This window comes from Bombina bombina, chromosome 1 (assembly GCF_027579735.1).
Source record: "Bombina bombina isolate aBomBom1 chromosome 1, aBomBom1.pri, whole genome shotgun sequence".
Classification (NCBI taxonomy): Eukaryota; Metazoa; Chordata; class Amphibia; order Anura; family Bombinatoridae; genus Bombina; species Bombina bombina.
In genome coordinates, this window is record NC_069499.1 from 1,376,587,112 (window position 1) to 1,376,601,876 (window position 14,765).

Genomic DNA, 14,765 nt, shown 5'->3' on the forward strand with positions numbered 1-14,765 from the left:
AGTAAAAAAGCGTTACTGCGTTATCTGATTGGTCCGTGTGTCCGTGAAGTCAGTGGCTGTATAACCAATAGGGTCCAGTGTGCCACAAGTGCCTTGTCTGATGAGACGAGTGAAGAGTAGGGCCGTGTGGGCATGCGCGGCACGGCCCATAGAATTCCTCGACTCAATGTTCTCAAATAAGTCGCCTGTTTGGAGAAGGTTGGGCCTCTTGCGCATGCCACAAACCTAGAGCAGCTGATTCACGTCACCGGAATCAGTGCGCGGGCCTATGCAGAATAGTGCGCGCCCGCGCATGCTACAGTGAACATTGGTTGAGAGTGTACTTTTTTTCTATGTATTATGTGTGTAATGCGTTAGATCATTTTATTATTGCACTATTGCCTGCATATAACTATTGGGTCAGTCACACTCCTTCAGAAAAGCTTATCAAATGATATATCTACCAAAAAATCACCATAGATTAATTAAAGTCATACTAAAAGATTGCTTTTATTCTGCATTTCCATAATTTATTGCATTGTCAGGAATATACAGCTTTATCATGGGTGTTTGACTTTATTTTACAGAGTACTTTTGTAGTTTTATATGAAAAACATCTTTTTAGCATGACTTTTTTTTAAGATCTAAGCTCTAGAGTAACACATAGATGTCTGTTGCTAACCTATCATACCAGAAGTCATCTGTCTCTACCCAGGTGTTGTGTGGTAGCCACTGGCCCTTTGTATATTGGGGAAGTAAACAGGCACCAGATTGCACAATCACTCTGGGACCTTCAGCTGAAGCTGCAGTTTGTTCCTCAAATGTTTTCCTGTCAGCCCAAATGTTTAATTAGAAGTAAAGAGGGCTGTGCTTCAACCAATAGTTCTGAGAGAATAAAAACTATGAGACTGACAGAACACAATACATTGAAACTGGAAGAGAAAGATAGAAAGAGGGTAACTGTATCACACACAGGCATTAGTAAGCTGAGAGTGCGTGGGATTGGAACAGTTATTGTGAGACAGCAAGCAGCAGAGAGTGCATAATGCTGAAGCAGTGAAATATGACTTTTACAACTCAGAAATACAGTTAAAAAGTAAGAAATGGAAGAAATGCAAAACAAGAGACAAATCTAGAGGAACGCAGGGACAGGAAGAGGCAGATTATTAAAGACAAATAATAAGAGAAAGAGCAAGCAGAGGAGGAAAGCAGACAGTAACACTGATGTATATAGAGAGCAAGAGCATAGAAAGACATAACGGTGAGAAAGCGTGTCAGATAATTAGAGGATGAAAAGCAAATGAGTGAGAAAGCTATACATGAAGATAGCATTAGGACGCTGTATCACAGAGCCTTTCTGTAAAAGAGAGTACAGCATTTGTGATTCCATGAAAAACAGATAACTATACGGTGGAGACTCGGGGACTCCCACGACGTATGAATGAACCTGCGTGAATCAGAGATAACAGCTCTGTCGATGATGATGAGCGCCACGGGATGGAATTATTTATTTTTATTTCTGTTATTTACTGGATTTGCGTCATTGGCTAAGGACACGGGCGACAGTTGCCTCAAACCAGGTAAGCTTGACCTTTATGTGATCTCTTCACTAACTTCTGACTCTTGCTTAGACCTCACTAGAATAGTTTAGTATAGGTTGTCACAATTATCTGACTTTATATTGTCTTAGGGTTGCAAGGTACATTACCTTTCTCTATAATAGTATATTTGAACAATCAACCCCATTAAAAAGACTGTCTCTAACAGCATAGATAAAGTACAGGGCCTGTATGGTTACCTAGACGCTGAAATAAAAGTTACAATCAAGTATTATTATTATTATTATCGGTTATTTGTAGAGCGCCAACAGATTCCGCAGCGCTAAGTATGTTTTTTTATAAATGAAGAGTATCCTTGCTTTAAATATAGCCGTGTAATAAAGCTATTTTTATGGAGACACTAACAATATTTAAAATATAATTATTGTAGTAATGTATACTAATGGTTTTTACCCTATACTTAATCCTGAACAATATTTAATTGTATGCAGTAGGGGATTTTTACTGCTACACAGAGACAGATAAACACGTGCATAAAAAGGCTTTAGCAATACAGAAAGCAAGGGGAATAAAATGGGAAATAGCTTTGGACTTTTTTTTCCTTCTGTCTGAACAAGTAGTTATATGTAATCTCTCAGAGAGCAATACCCAGAGAATACATAACAGGCACATATTATAGAATTATCTATTGTGTACCTTTTCATATTACACACACATACTATCAAATATTGTTGTCACAATTAGATCCCCTGTGCATTGCAGGAGACCCATTGCTTAGATTGCCAGGTGTGTGGTGTTAAATAGACAGTCCTAGATTTTAGCAGGCTGTACAAAAATATATTTAAATGTCCATTTATAAATTTCTTTGCGTCACAGGTAATTTTAAAATAACTCATATGCCTCCTATACATATGTCCCAGAAAGAAGTGACACTGCACATACACTACTCTGAGTTACTGACAAAAATCACTGCCTTGTGTGTTATTGGCATGAGAGTTCTAAAACGTCTCTATCTGTGTGTTATCTAGAGCCACTGGAGTAAAATCTCTTCTTCATGTTTATTATTGGGAATCATAGGGGGTGTCCTACTGGCAGTCGGGGGGGGGGGGAGGGTCAAATCACTACTGTGTGTGTTACTGAAAACTAAAGAAGCATAATTATTCATGTAATAATAAAGTAAATATGTGAACAAAAGATAAATCAAATAATACCCACCAAGAGAAGTGCCAAAAAGCAAAATAGTAAATATACAGAAAGAAAAGAAGCACCTTACTGAAGCACTCACTTAGAATACAACTATTCACTGAGATTTAATAACACCAATTATAAAATTTAACTTTTAATATGAACCAATAAAAATGAATAAATAAATTACTTCCACATACCACACATATTCTATTACATTATACTACTAAGATCCTTGAGTTGATTTTCTGAAGTTTTAACAATTATTTAATTTCCTAGCGTTACTATGCTAAGTCCTTCCATCCTCTACTTTCTTTCTTTCTGTGTGGTGACGTATAGAGTGGTCTCACCCGCTCTATACTAATCTAAAAAACGCATTCGCAAAGGCTGTTTGTATTGCGCATGCCCGAATCAGCGCTTTCTCAGTCTGCCATGCGTGCGTCTAACTGGTCTCCAACGCGCATGTGTCAATTGCGTTTTGTGTTTATTCCCAAATAAATCGAATGCGCATGCGCGAAACGGGAGCGCCCTCCTAATATAATATGGCCGGAAAAATAATTGCGCATGCACAGAATAAGAAGTAGGCGGATGACGTAGTTTGACGGCCGCCTAATGGGCAGATTTTCAATTGGCTATGTAAAAAACGTGACCAGGAGCGAAAAAAATAAATAAATTACGGGTTGAATTTGGACAGTATAAAAATCTATTAATTACGGCGATAACTTTTTTTTAACATGTAAATTGCAAAAAAAACGATGAATGAAAGTGATATTGTTTTTGAACAAAGAATGTTACTGAAGATCGCAAACCAGGTAAGTTTACTTTCACTTTAAGAAGGACACAGTCCCTCAATGGTTAACTATGCTGTCGGTGGCGATTGAATGATTATTTAAACTGGTTGGGTCCGGCATCCAAAGTCTGCAAAAAAACCTCAAACATACATATTACCTATCAAATAGTATCACATATACGACACGTCATGGGGGCTTAAAAACACCTAATGCGCATTTCGTCCACAGAAAGCTGTTGAGTTTGAGTTGAGTTTGGATGCCTGGACCAAACCAGTTTAAATAATCATTCAATCGCCACCAACAGCATAGTTAACCATTGAGGAGCTGTGTCCTTACTTAAATAATGATCCTTTTTATTTTAGTGGCTTTTGTATGATGGGACAACCGTGGCGATGTGCTCCATAAGTGCACTCAAACGTCTATTTGTATTTATGGTGTTTGTGATATGTTCATGGGGGATGAGGGTTCATTCTCTTTTTTAATTGTTAGGGATAATATGTGTGGTATGTGGAAGTAAGATATTTACTAATTTTTATTAGTCCATATTAAAAGTTATAATTGGTGTAATTAATTCTCAGTGATTAGTTATTGTATACTAAGTGAGTGCTTCAGTAAGGTGCTTTATTTCTTTGTGTCTATTTACAATTATTCATGTGTATGCTACTGTCACCCAAAAGGATAAATCCCTGCTCTGTTGTGAAAACTATAAAGGGGTGTCAAGGAGGGGTCTTTGTATGACTCTACCTCTCAATCGTACCCAGTCACCTACAGGACATTCAGTATTTTTGTGGAGGCCATCTGACAACCCTATCCTTAAATGGACACTAAACCCAATTTTTTTCTATCATGATTCAGATAGAGCATGCAAATTTAAGCAACTTTCTATTTTACTCCTATTATCAAATTATTTTCATTCTCTTAGTATCTTTATTTGAAATGCAAGAATGTAAGTTTAGATGCCGGCCCATTTTTGGTGAACACACTGTGTTGTTCTTGCTGATTGGTGGGTAAATTCACCTACCAATAAACAAGTGCTTTCCATGGTTCTGAACCAAAAAAATAGCTTAAATGCCTTCTTTTTCAAATAAAGAAAGCAAGAGAACGAAGAAAAATTGATAATAGGAGTAAATTAGAAAGTTGTTTAAAATTGCATGCTCTATCTGAATCATGAAAGAAAAAAATTGGGTTCAGTGTCCCTTTAACTTGCTTTTTACAGTTGGTGAGTTATATATGTCCTGCACAGGAGTGACATAAAGTGACCCTATTGGAAACGTGCCTATATGGCTGCCTTGCATACTTTAGATGGGAAGATATTTGTTGCCGGTGAGTGAGCTTGCGCGGAAACAGGGGCATCAGGGGCCATTCAGCCCTTGATAAATTGGCCCCTAAAAGTTTAATTTTGACTTATTTATTTACAACTATTTATCTATATCTTGCTTGTAATGATTAACAAGATCCTTGACAGTCAAAAGCATATATAACAAAATGAAAAAAAAAAAACTAGGGGTTGTGGTATCACTGGTGTATATTTAGTAACAACCTCTCTATATCACTTTTTTCTATAGAGCTCATTTTCTTCAGAATGGAGAGGTGTAAGAACATAGAATAACAAAGGAAGCGGAGATAATTGTTGTTAGTGAACCTAGTCCTATGTGTTCTTATAATGGAGAACATGGTGGTGTCCAAAACATGTAGATAATTAATTAGGTGTTGTCACAACCTTTTTGTATGTCTGCCAAGGATGCTAAAGAGCAAATAGAATTGTAACCACTTTGCCAAATAATGTATAATAGGATAAAGTACTGATTTATACTCATATACTCCACATAGAGATCAGGGTATATCCAGCTATACATTTTAATGTATATTTTTCTTCACAGCATAAATATTTATAGTTGCAAATGTTACCTCACTTTCACCTTTTCTCTAATGTTTAATAAACATTAACATGGCTTTACTCAGGTTGATTTTATACTATTCATAAGTGATTATTTGTGATGCAAGCATATCTCTTAGATTTAAAATCCCAAAGAGCAATGAATAAGCAACTGAACTGATTCCTGGCAATAGTATAAGCAGAAGGGAGGGTCAGTGTTATTTATTTACATGGACAAAGTTCAGTTAGCACAGGGGACCTGGGTTTAGTACATCAAAATATTAACTGTTTTTGTCTTTGTGCAGGATTTCCATATATTGTATTTTTTTTTTAAAGGGAAATTAAACACGTTGAGATTCTAATATGGAATTATTTATAATAAAAATACTTTAATGAAGTTTCATTATTTAATATTCCACCTTTTCATGTAATTTGACTTTGAAAATTGTAAGTTTTCTAATTCTCAAATTTGGAAGTGTCATATATTTGTCTGTAATTGGCCTCAGAAGAGGTGGTAAGACACTGTAATTCAATAACCGTTTTGCAATCAAAAGGGCAAGCATTTTAAATAATGTTTTAATAATGTTACATTGAGGTTTAAACAATGTACAAGTACAGCATGTAATAAAGAAACACAATTGCTGGACAGTGTGTTATACAAATAATAATGAATACAATAACTAATGTGTAATTTTTGTGCCATATATATTATGAGTCCTCCTAAGTACTCAGGAGGCCACTTTTGGAAGAGTAGACAATTAGCATAGTAGAGGGTGATCTGATAATTAGGTAACCGCTTATGGGTTACTTCCATTTTTTTTTTTTTTTTATATATATATTGGTACAGAAGAAACTACTATCTTATGAAACATATTCTCTTGATCAATGTATATATGTATATAAGTTTAGAACACGTATGTGGTATATTGTTAGGAAATAGGTTATATCTAGTAAAGGTATATTATAATTTGGGAGAATTTATTTTCCTGGTCATGTAACCGTGGAGCTGGTTATCAGTTGGGACTGTACTAGATCGCCTCTGTATAAGGGTCTGATAGGTATTTGAGATAAGTAGTAATAAAAAACTAGCTACTATAGTTCAGAACCAGCCATTGAGTCCTCACTAGACCCATGTCATCAAGGGTAATGAAAGGGGATATAGGAGCTTATAGCTGGTAGGTAGCAAAATGTTTCAGTAATAAGCATATTGCAGGCAATGCAATGAAAGCGGAGCCTAAGCAACGGGGGAAAAATCACCAAGTGGGGGTATCTTTAGGTAGCAAAGAATGAACACACATAGGGGGATAGTTATCAAAGGTATGATCGTACTCAATCGGGTTGAATTTGGGCGATCTCTGTCCGCCTGCTCAGAGCAGGTGGACAGGTAATGGAGCAGCGGTCTTTAGATCGCTGCTTCATAACTGCTGTTTCTGGCGAGTCTGAAGACTCGCCAGAAACACGGGCCCTCAAGCTCAATCCAGCGCTTGTCAACTTGTCCTCTAAGTATTATATTTTTCTTATGTTGTACACTTTGGGTCAATTAAGGTAGGAGGGCATACAGATAAGCTATATGTTCCTGACCCTAGCTATAGATTATATAGATTATTTTTAAATAAATGAGGGTGCTATAGCATTAGTAGAAGGGGGTGTAGCTGCTATTGTGAAAACATCCATTTTGAGTAATAGGCTCCCCTGCCCCAGCAGCTAACAGTGTAACCCACACCTAGCTGTATCTATCTACAATGGATAAACATATGGAGTATCACATTAATTTAGCTAAAAAGACAGTGGCTTAACCCTCATAAAAAATATAGAAAGACTAAGCTTAATAAAACTTGCCTAACTATCGGCTAGATTACGATTTTTGCGGTATGAGTGAAAAAGAAGCTTTTTTCACTACTGCTGGTATTACGAGTCTTGCAGGTTTAGCTGCACCGCACACTTTTTTGGCCGTAACGCAACGTAACTACTGCAGCTTTCGAAAAGTTCTTTTTCAATGGGACTTCCTTTGCATCGGTATTACGAGTTTGCCTGGGAGGCCAAAAAGTGAGAGGTACAGCCTAAAACTACAAGATCCATAACGTAAACTGAAAATCAGTAGTTATGGGTTTTGCGCTAAAAATCTGTAGCATAAAACTCATAACTAAAGTGCTAAAAAGTACACTAACACCCATAAACTACCTATTAACCCCTAAACTGAGCCCCCCCCCCCCGCATCGCAAACACTAAAATAATTAACCCGTAATCTGCCGCTCCGGACATCGCCGCCACAATAATAAACATATTAACCCCTAAACCGCCGTTCTCCAGCATTGCAAACACTAGTTAAATATTATTAACCCCTAATCTGCTGCCCCCAACTTCGTCGCTACCTACCTACACTTATTAACCCCTAATCTGCCGCCCCCAACGTCGCGGCCACTATACTAAAGTTATAAACCCCTAAACCTAACCCTAACACCCCCTACTTTAATATAATTAAAATAAATCTAATTAAAAAATTCCTATCATTAACTAAATAATTCCTATTTAAAACTAAATACTTACCTGTAAAATAAACCCTAAGCTAGCTACAATATAACTAATAGTTACGAACGCCTAGATTTAGAGTTTTGCGTTAGAAGGGGTGCGTTAGCTACGCGTGTTTTTTTTCCCCTGCACCTTTTAAACAACACTGGTATTTAGAGTTCTCAGAAGGGCTGCGTTAGGCTCCAAAAAGGGAGCGTACAGGCATATTTACCGCCACTGCAACTCTCAATACCAGTGTTGCTTACGGACGCAGCCAGCTTCAAAAACGTGCTCGTGCACGATATCCCCATAGGAAACAATGGGGCAGTTTGAGCTGGAAAAAAACCTAACACCTGCAAAAAAGCAGCGTTCAGCTCCTAACGCAGCCCCATTGTTTCCTATGGGGAAACACTTCCTAAGTCTGCACCTAACACCCTAACATGAACCCCGAGTCTAAACACCCCTAACCTTACACTTATTAACCCCTAATCTGCCGCCCCGCAATCGCTGACCCCTGCATATTATTTTTAACCCCTAATCTGCCGCTCCGTACACCGCCGCAACCTACGTTATCCCTATGTGCCCCTAACACCGCCGACCCCTATATTATATTTATTAACCCCTAATCTGCCGCCCCCAACGTCGCCGCTACCTACCTACAATTATTAACCCCTAATCTGCCGACCGGACCTCACCGCTACTAGAATAAATGTATTAACCCCTAATCCGCCTCACTCCCGACTCAAAAACCCTATAATAAATAGTATTAACCCCTAATCTGCCCTCCCTAACATCGCCGACACCTAACTTCAAGTATTAACCCCTAATCTGCCGACCGGACCTCGCCGCTACTCTAATAAATGTATTAACCCCTAAAGCTAAGTCTAACACTAACACCCCCCTAAGTAAAATATAATTTAAATATAACGAAATAAAATAAATCTTATTAAATACATTAATCCTATTTAAAGCTAAATACTTACCTGTAAAATAAACCCTAATATAGCTACAATATAAATAATAATTATATTGTAGCTATTTTAGGATTTATATTTATTTTACAGGCAACTTTGTATTTATTTTAACTAGGTACAATAGCTATTAAATAGTTATTAACTATTAAATAGCTACCTAGTTAAAATAATTACAAAATTACCTGTAAAATAAATCCTAACCTAAGTTACAATTAAACCTAACACTACACTATCAATAAATTAATTAAATAAACTACCTACAATTACCTACAATTAAATCAACTAAACTAAATTACAAAAACAAACAAACACTAAATTACAAAAAACAAACAAACACTAAATTACAAAAAATAAAAAAAGATTGCATGAATTTTAAACTAATTACACCTACTCTAAGCCCCCTAAAAAAATAACAAAGCCCCCCAAAATAAAAAAATGCCCTACCCTATACTAAAATAAAAATTTAACAGCTCTTTTACCTTACCAGCCCTTAAAAGGGCCTTTTGCGGGGCATGCCCCAAAGAAAACAGCTCTTTTGCATTTAAATAAACATACAATACCCCCCCCCCAACATTACAACCCACCACCCACATACCCCTAATCTAACCCAAACCCCCCTTAAAAAACCTAACACTAAGCCCCTGAAGGTCTTCCTACCTTATCTTCACCACGCCGGGTATCACCGATCCGTCCAGAAGAGGCTCCGAAGTCTTCATCTTATCCGGCAAGAAGAGGTCCAGAAGAGGGTCCGAAGTCTTCATCCTATCCGGCAAGAAGAGGGCATCCGGACCGGTAGACATCTTCATCCAGGCGGCATCTTCTATCTTCTTCCATCCGGCGCGGAGCGGGACCATCTTAAAGCAGCCGACGCGGATCCATCCTCTTCTTCCAGCGACTCATGAAGGTTCCTTTAAGTGACGTCATCCATGATGGCGTCCCTCGAATTCCGATTGGCTGATAGGATTCTATCAGCCAATCGGAATTAAGGTAGGAAAAAATCTGATTGGCTGATTGAATCAGCCAATCAGATTCAAGTTCAATCCGATTGGCTTATCCAATCAGCCAATCAGATTGAGCTTGCATTCTATTGGCTGATTGGAACAGCCAATTTTTTTAGGGGGCTTAGAGTAGGTGTAATTAGTTTAAAATTCATGTAATCTTTTTTTTATTTTTTGTAATTTAGTGTTTGTTTTTGTAATTTAGTGTTTTTTTTTGTAATTTAGTTTAGTTGATTTAATTGTAGATAATTGTAGGTAGTTTATTTAATTAATTTATTGATAGTGTAGTGTTAGGTTTAATTGTAACTTAGGTTAGGATTTATTTTACAGGTAATTTTGTAATTATTTTAACTAGGTAGCTATTAAATAGTTAATAACTATTTAATAGCTATTGTACCTAGTTAAAATAAATACAAAGTTGCCTGTAAAATAAATATAAATCCTAAAATAGCTAAAATATAGTTATTATTTATATTGTAGCTATATTAGGGTTTATTTTACAGGTAAGTATTTAGTTTTAAATAGGATTAATTTATTTAATAAGATTTATTTTATTTCGTAAGATTTAAATTATATTTAACTTAGGGGGGTGTTAGGGTTAGGATTAAACTTAGCTTTAGGGGTTAATACATTTATTAGAGTAGCGGCGAGGTCCGGTCGGCAGATTAGTGGTTAATACTTGAAGTTAGGTGTCGGCGATGTTAGGGAGGGCAGATTAGGGGTTAATAAAATGTATTATAGGGTTTTTGAGTCGGGAGTGAGGCGGATTAGGGGTTAATACATTTATTATAGTAGCGGTGAGGTCCGGTCTGCAGATTAGGGGTTAAAAAGTTTAGGTAGGTGGTGGCGACGTTGGGGGGGGGGCAGATTAGGGGTTAATAAATATTATGTAGGTGTCGGCGATGTTAGGGGCGGTGGTGTGCGGTCGGCAGATTAGGGGTTAAAAATTTTTAATAGAGTGGCGGCGATGTGGGGGGACCTCGGTTTAGGGGTACATAGGTAGTTTATGGGTGTTAGTGTACTTTAGAGCACAGTAGTTAAGAGCTTTATGAACCGGCGTTAGCCCATAAAGCTCTTAACTCCTGACTTTTTTCTGCGGCTGGAGTTTTGTCGTTAGAGTTCTACCGCTCACTTCAGCCAAGATCCCATTAAAAAGATAGGATACGCAATTGACGTAAGGGGATCTGCGGTATGGAAAAGTCGCGGCTGGAAAGTGAGCGTTAGACCCTTACCTACAAAACTCTAAATACCAGCGGTAGGCCAAAACCAGCGTTAGGACCCCCTAACGCTGGTTTTGACGGCTAACGCAGAACTCTAAATCTAGGCGATAGTATCTATCTTAGGTTTTATTTTTATTTTGCAGGCAAGTTTGTATTTATTTTAACTAGGTAGACTAGTTACTAAATAGTTATTAACTATTTACTAGCTACCTAGCTAAAATAAATACAAATTTACCTGTAAAATAAAACCTTACCTGAGTTACACTAACACCTAACCTTACACTACAATTAAATAAATTACAGGTGAGTATTTAGTTTTAAATAGGAATTATTTAGTTAATGATAGTTTATTTATAAAATGTATTTATTTATAAAATATTTTACCAGGAAGGATACATTGAGATTTCTCTCGTTTTTAAGTATGTCCTGGGATAGGCATTTTTAATTAGATTTATTTTAATTATATTAAAGTAGGGGGTGTTAGGGTTAGACTTAGGGTTAGGTTTAGGGGTTTATAACTTTAGTGGCGGCGACGTTGGGGGCGGCAGATTAGGGGTTAATAAATGTAGGTAGGTGGTGGCGATGTCAGGGGCGGCAGATTAGGGGTTAATAAGTGTAGGTAGGTAGCGACGAAGTTGGGGGTGGCAGATTATGGGTTAATAAATGTAGTTAGGTGCGGCGATGTTAGGGGCGGCAGATTAGGGGTTAATAAGTGTACTGTAGGTGGCAGCGATGTCGGGGGTGGCAGATTAGGGGTTAATAAGTGTAATGTAGTTGTCGGCGATATCGGGGGCGGCAGATTAGGGGTGTTTAGACTCGGGGTTTATGTTAGGGTGTTAAGTGTAAACATAACTTTTTCTTTCCCCATAGGAATCAATGGGGCTGCGTTACGGAGCTTTACGCTCCTTTATTGCAGGTGTTATGCTTTTTTTTCAGCCGTCTCTCCCCATTGATGTCTATGGGGAAATCGTGCACAAGCACGTAAAACCAGCTCACCGCGGCGCTGGTATTGGAGTGAGGTATGGAGCTCAATTTTGCTCAACGCTCACTTCTTGCCTGCTAACGGCGGGTTTTTGTAAACCTGTAATAGCAGCGCTATAGGGAGGTAAGCAGTGACAATAACTTGCAAGTTAGCACCACTCATAACGCAAAACTCGTAATCCAGCCGTATATGTTTTCAATTTATACAAGTCAATTATAGACAGTGTCTGTCTTTAACATCTGCAAAATGAAAACACTGCTACCAAGCTATAATAACTGTAGACATGCCATAATTACTCATAACTGATCGTTCTGCTAATCAACGAAAAATCTCAGATAGCTAGATTATCATTATCAACTTAGCAGACATTGATTTCCAAACTTCGGTCTACTTTAGCATTGTATCTTGTCCGGGGATCACAGGTAAATAGGTAACCGTATCACTGCCCGGTGGCTTATCCGATACCTCTTCTGCGTGGCAAGCATTTTCTACAGCAGTCTGGATTGGCTCTTCCAAATAAGACAAGAGGTAGAGTTAGTTTTTTCTTTTGAAAACAATTGCAGCAAACATGGTGTAAATATATTCAGAAAATTGGTTTACTTAGGTGGCACACTTAGGCCTAGATTTGGAGTTTGGCGGTAGATGGGCTGTTAACGCTACACGGGCTTTTTTCTGGCCGCACCATAAAATTAACTCTGGTATCGAGAGTTCAAAAAAATGCTGCGTTAGGCTCCAAAAAAGGAGCGTAGAGCATTTTTACCGCAAATGCAACTCTCGATACCAGAGTTGCTTACGGACGCGGCCAGCCTCAAAAACGTGCTCGTGCACGATTCTCCCATAGGAAACAATGGGGCTGTTTGAGCTGAAAAAAAACCTAACACCTGCAAAAAAGCAGCGTTCAGCTCCTAACGCAGCCCCATTGTTTCCTATGGGGAAACACTTCCTACGTCTGCACCTAACACTCTAACATGTACCCCGAGTCTAAACACCCCATACCTTACACTTATTAACCCCTAATCTGCCGCCCCCGCTATCGCTGACCCCTGCATTATATTATTAACCCCTAATCTTCCGCTCCGTAAACCGCCGCAACTTACATTATCCCTATGTACCCCTAATCTGCTGCCCCTAACACCGCCGACCCCTATATTATATTTATTAACCCCTAACCTGCCCCCCACAACGTCGCCACCAGCTACTTACAATAATTAACCCCTAATCTGCCGAGCGGACCTGAGCGCTACTATAATAAAGTTATTAACCCCTAATCCGCCTCACTAACCCTATCATAAATAGTATTAACCCCTAATCTGCCCTCCCTAACATCGCCGACACCTAACTTCAATTATTAACCCCTAATCTGACGACCGGAGCTCATCGCTACTATAATAAATGGATTAACCCCTAAAGCTAAGTCTAACCCTAACACTAACACCCCCCTAACTTAAATATAATTTAAATCTAACGAAATTAATTAACTCTTATTAAATAAATTATTCCTATTTAAAGCTAAATACTTACCTGTAAAATACATCCTAATATAGCTACAATATAAATTATAATTATATTGTAGCTATTTTAGGATTAATATTTATTTTACAGGCAACTTGGTAATTATTTTAACCAGGTACAATAGCTATTAAATAGTTAAGAAATATTTAATAGCTACCTAGTTAAAATAATAACAAAATTACCTGTAAAATAAATCCTAACCTAAGTTATAATTAAACCTAACACTACCCTATCAATAAATTAATTAAATAAAATACCTACAATTACCTACAATTAACCTAACACTACACTATCAATAAATAAATTAAATACAATTGCTACAAATAACTACAATTACATAAACTAACTAAAGTACAAAAAATAAAAAATAACTAAGTTACAAAAAATAAAAAAATATTTGCAAACATAAGAAAAATATTACAACAATTTTAAACTAATTACACCTACTCTAAGCCCCCTAATAAAATAACAAAGACCCCCAAAATAACAAAATGCCCTACCCTATTCTAAATTAATAGAGTTAAAAGCTCTTTTACCTTACCAGCCCTGAACAGGGCCCTTTGCGGGGCATGCCCCAAGAAAATCAGCTCTTTTGCCTGTAAAAAAAAAACATACAATACCCCCCCCAACATTACAACCCACCACCCACATACCCCTAATCTAACCCAAACCCCCCTTAAATAAACCTAACACTAAGCCCCTGAAGATCTTCCTACCTTGTCTTCACCCTACCAGGTTCACCGATCCGTCCTGGCATCCGGTGCTGAAGAGGTCCAGAAGAGGCTCCAAAGTCTTCCTCCTATCCGGCAAGAAGAGGACATCCGGACCGGCAAACATCTTCTCCAAGCGGCATCTTCGATCTTCTTCCATCCGGTGCGGAGCGGGTCCATCTTGAATCAGCCGACGCGGATCCATCCTCTTCTTCCGGCGTCTCCCGACGAATGACGGTTCCTTTAAGGGACGTCATCCAAGATGGCGTCCCTCGAATTCCGATTGGCTGATAGGATTCTATCAGCCAATCTGAATTAAGGTAGGAATATTCTGATTGGCTGATGGAATCAGCCAATCAGAATCAAGTTCAATCCTATTGGCTGATCCAATCAGCCAATCAGATTGAGCTCGCATTCTATTGGCTGTTCCGATCAGCCAATAGAATGCGAGCTCAATCTGATTGGCTGATT

At 38.0% G+C, this 14,765-nt stretch overlaps 1 protein-coding gene across 1 annotated transcript in view; it reads left to right on the forward strand.

Annotated features, from left to right (window-relative positions):
* Positions 1-925: 925 nt before the first annotated feature.
* Positions 926-14,765, forward strand: part of IL6R (interleukin 6 receptor) — a 132,283-nt gene continuing 118,443 nt past the window's right edge. The window contains exon 1 of the mRNA XM_053695579.1: positions 926-1,559. Within this exon, the coding sequence (XP_053551554.1) occupies positions 1,421-1,559 (139 nt within the window). The 5' untranslated portion in view covers positions 926-1,420. The remainder of the gene's footprint in view (positions 1,560-14,765) is intronic.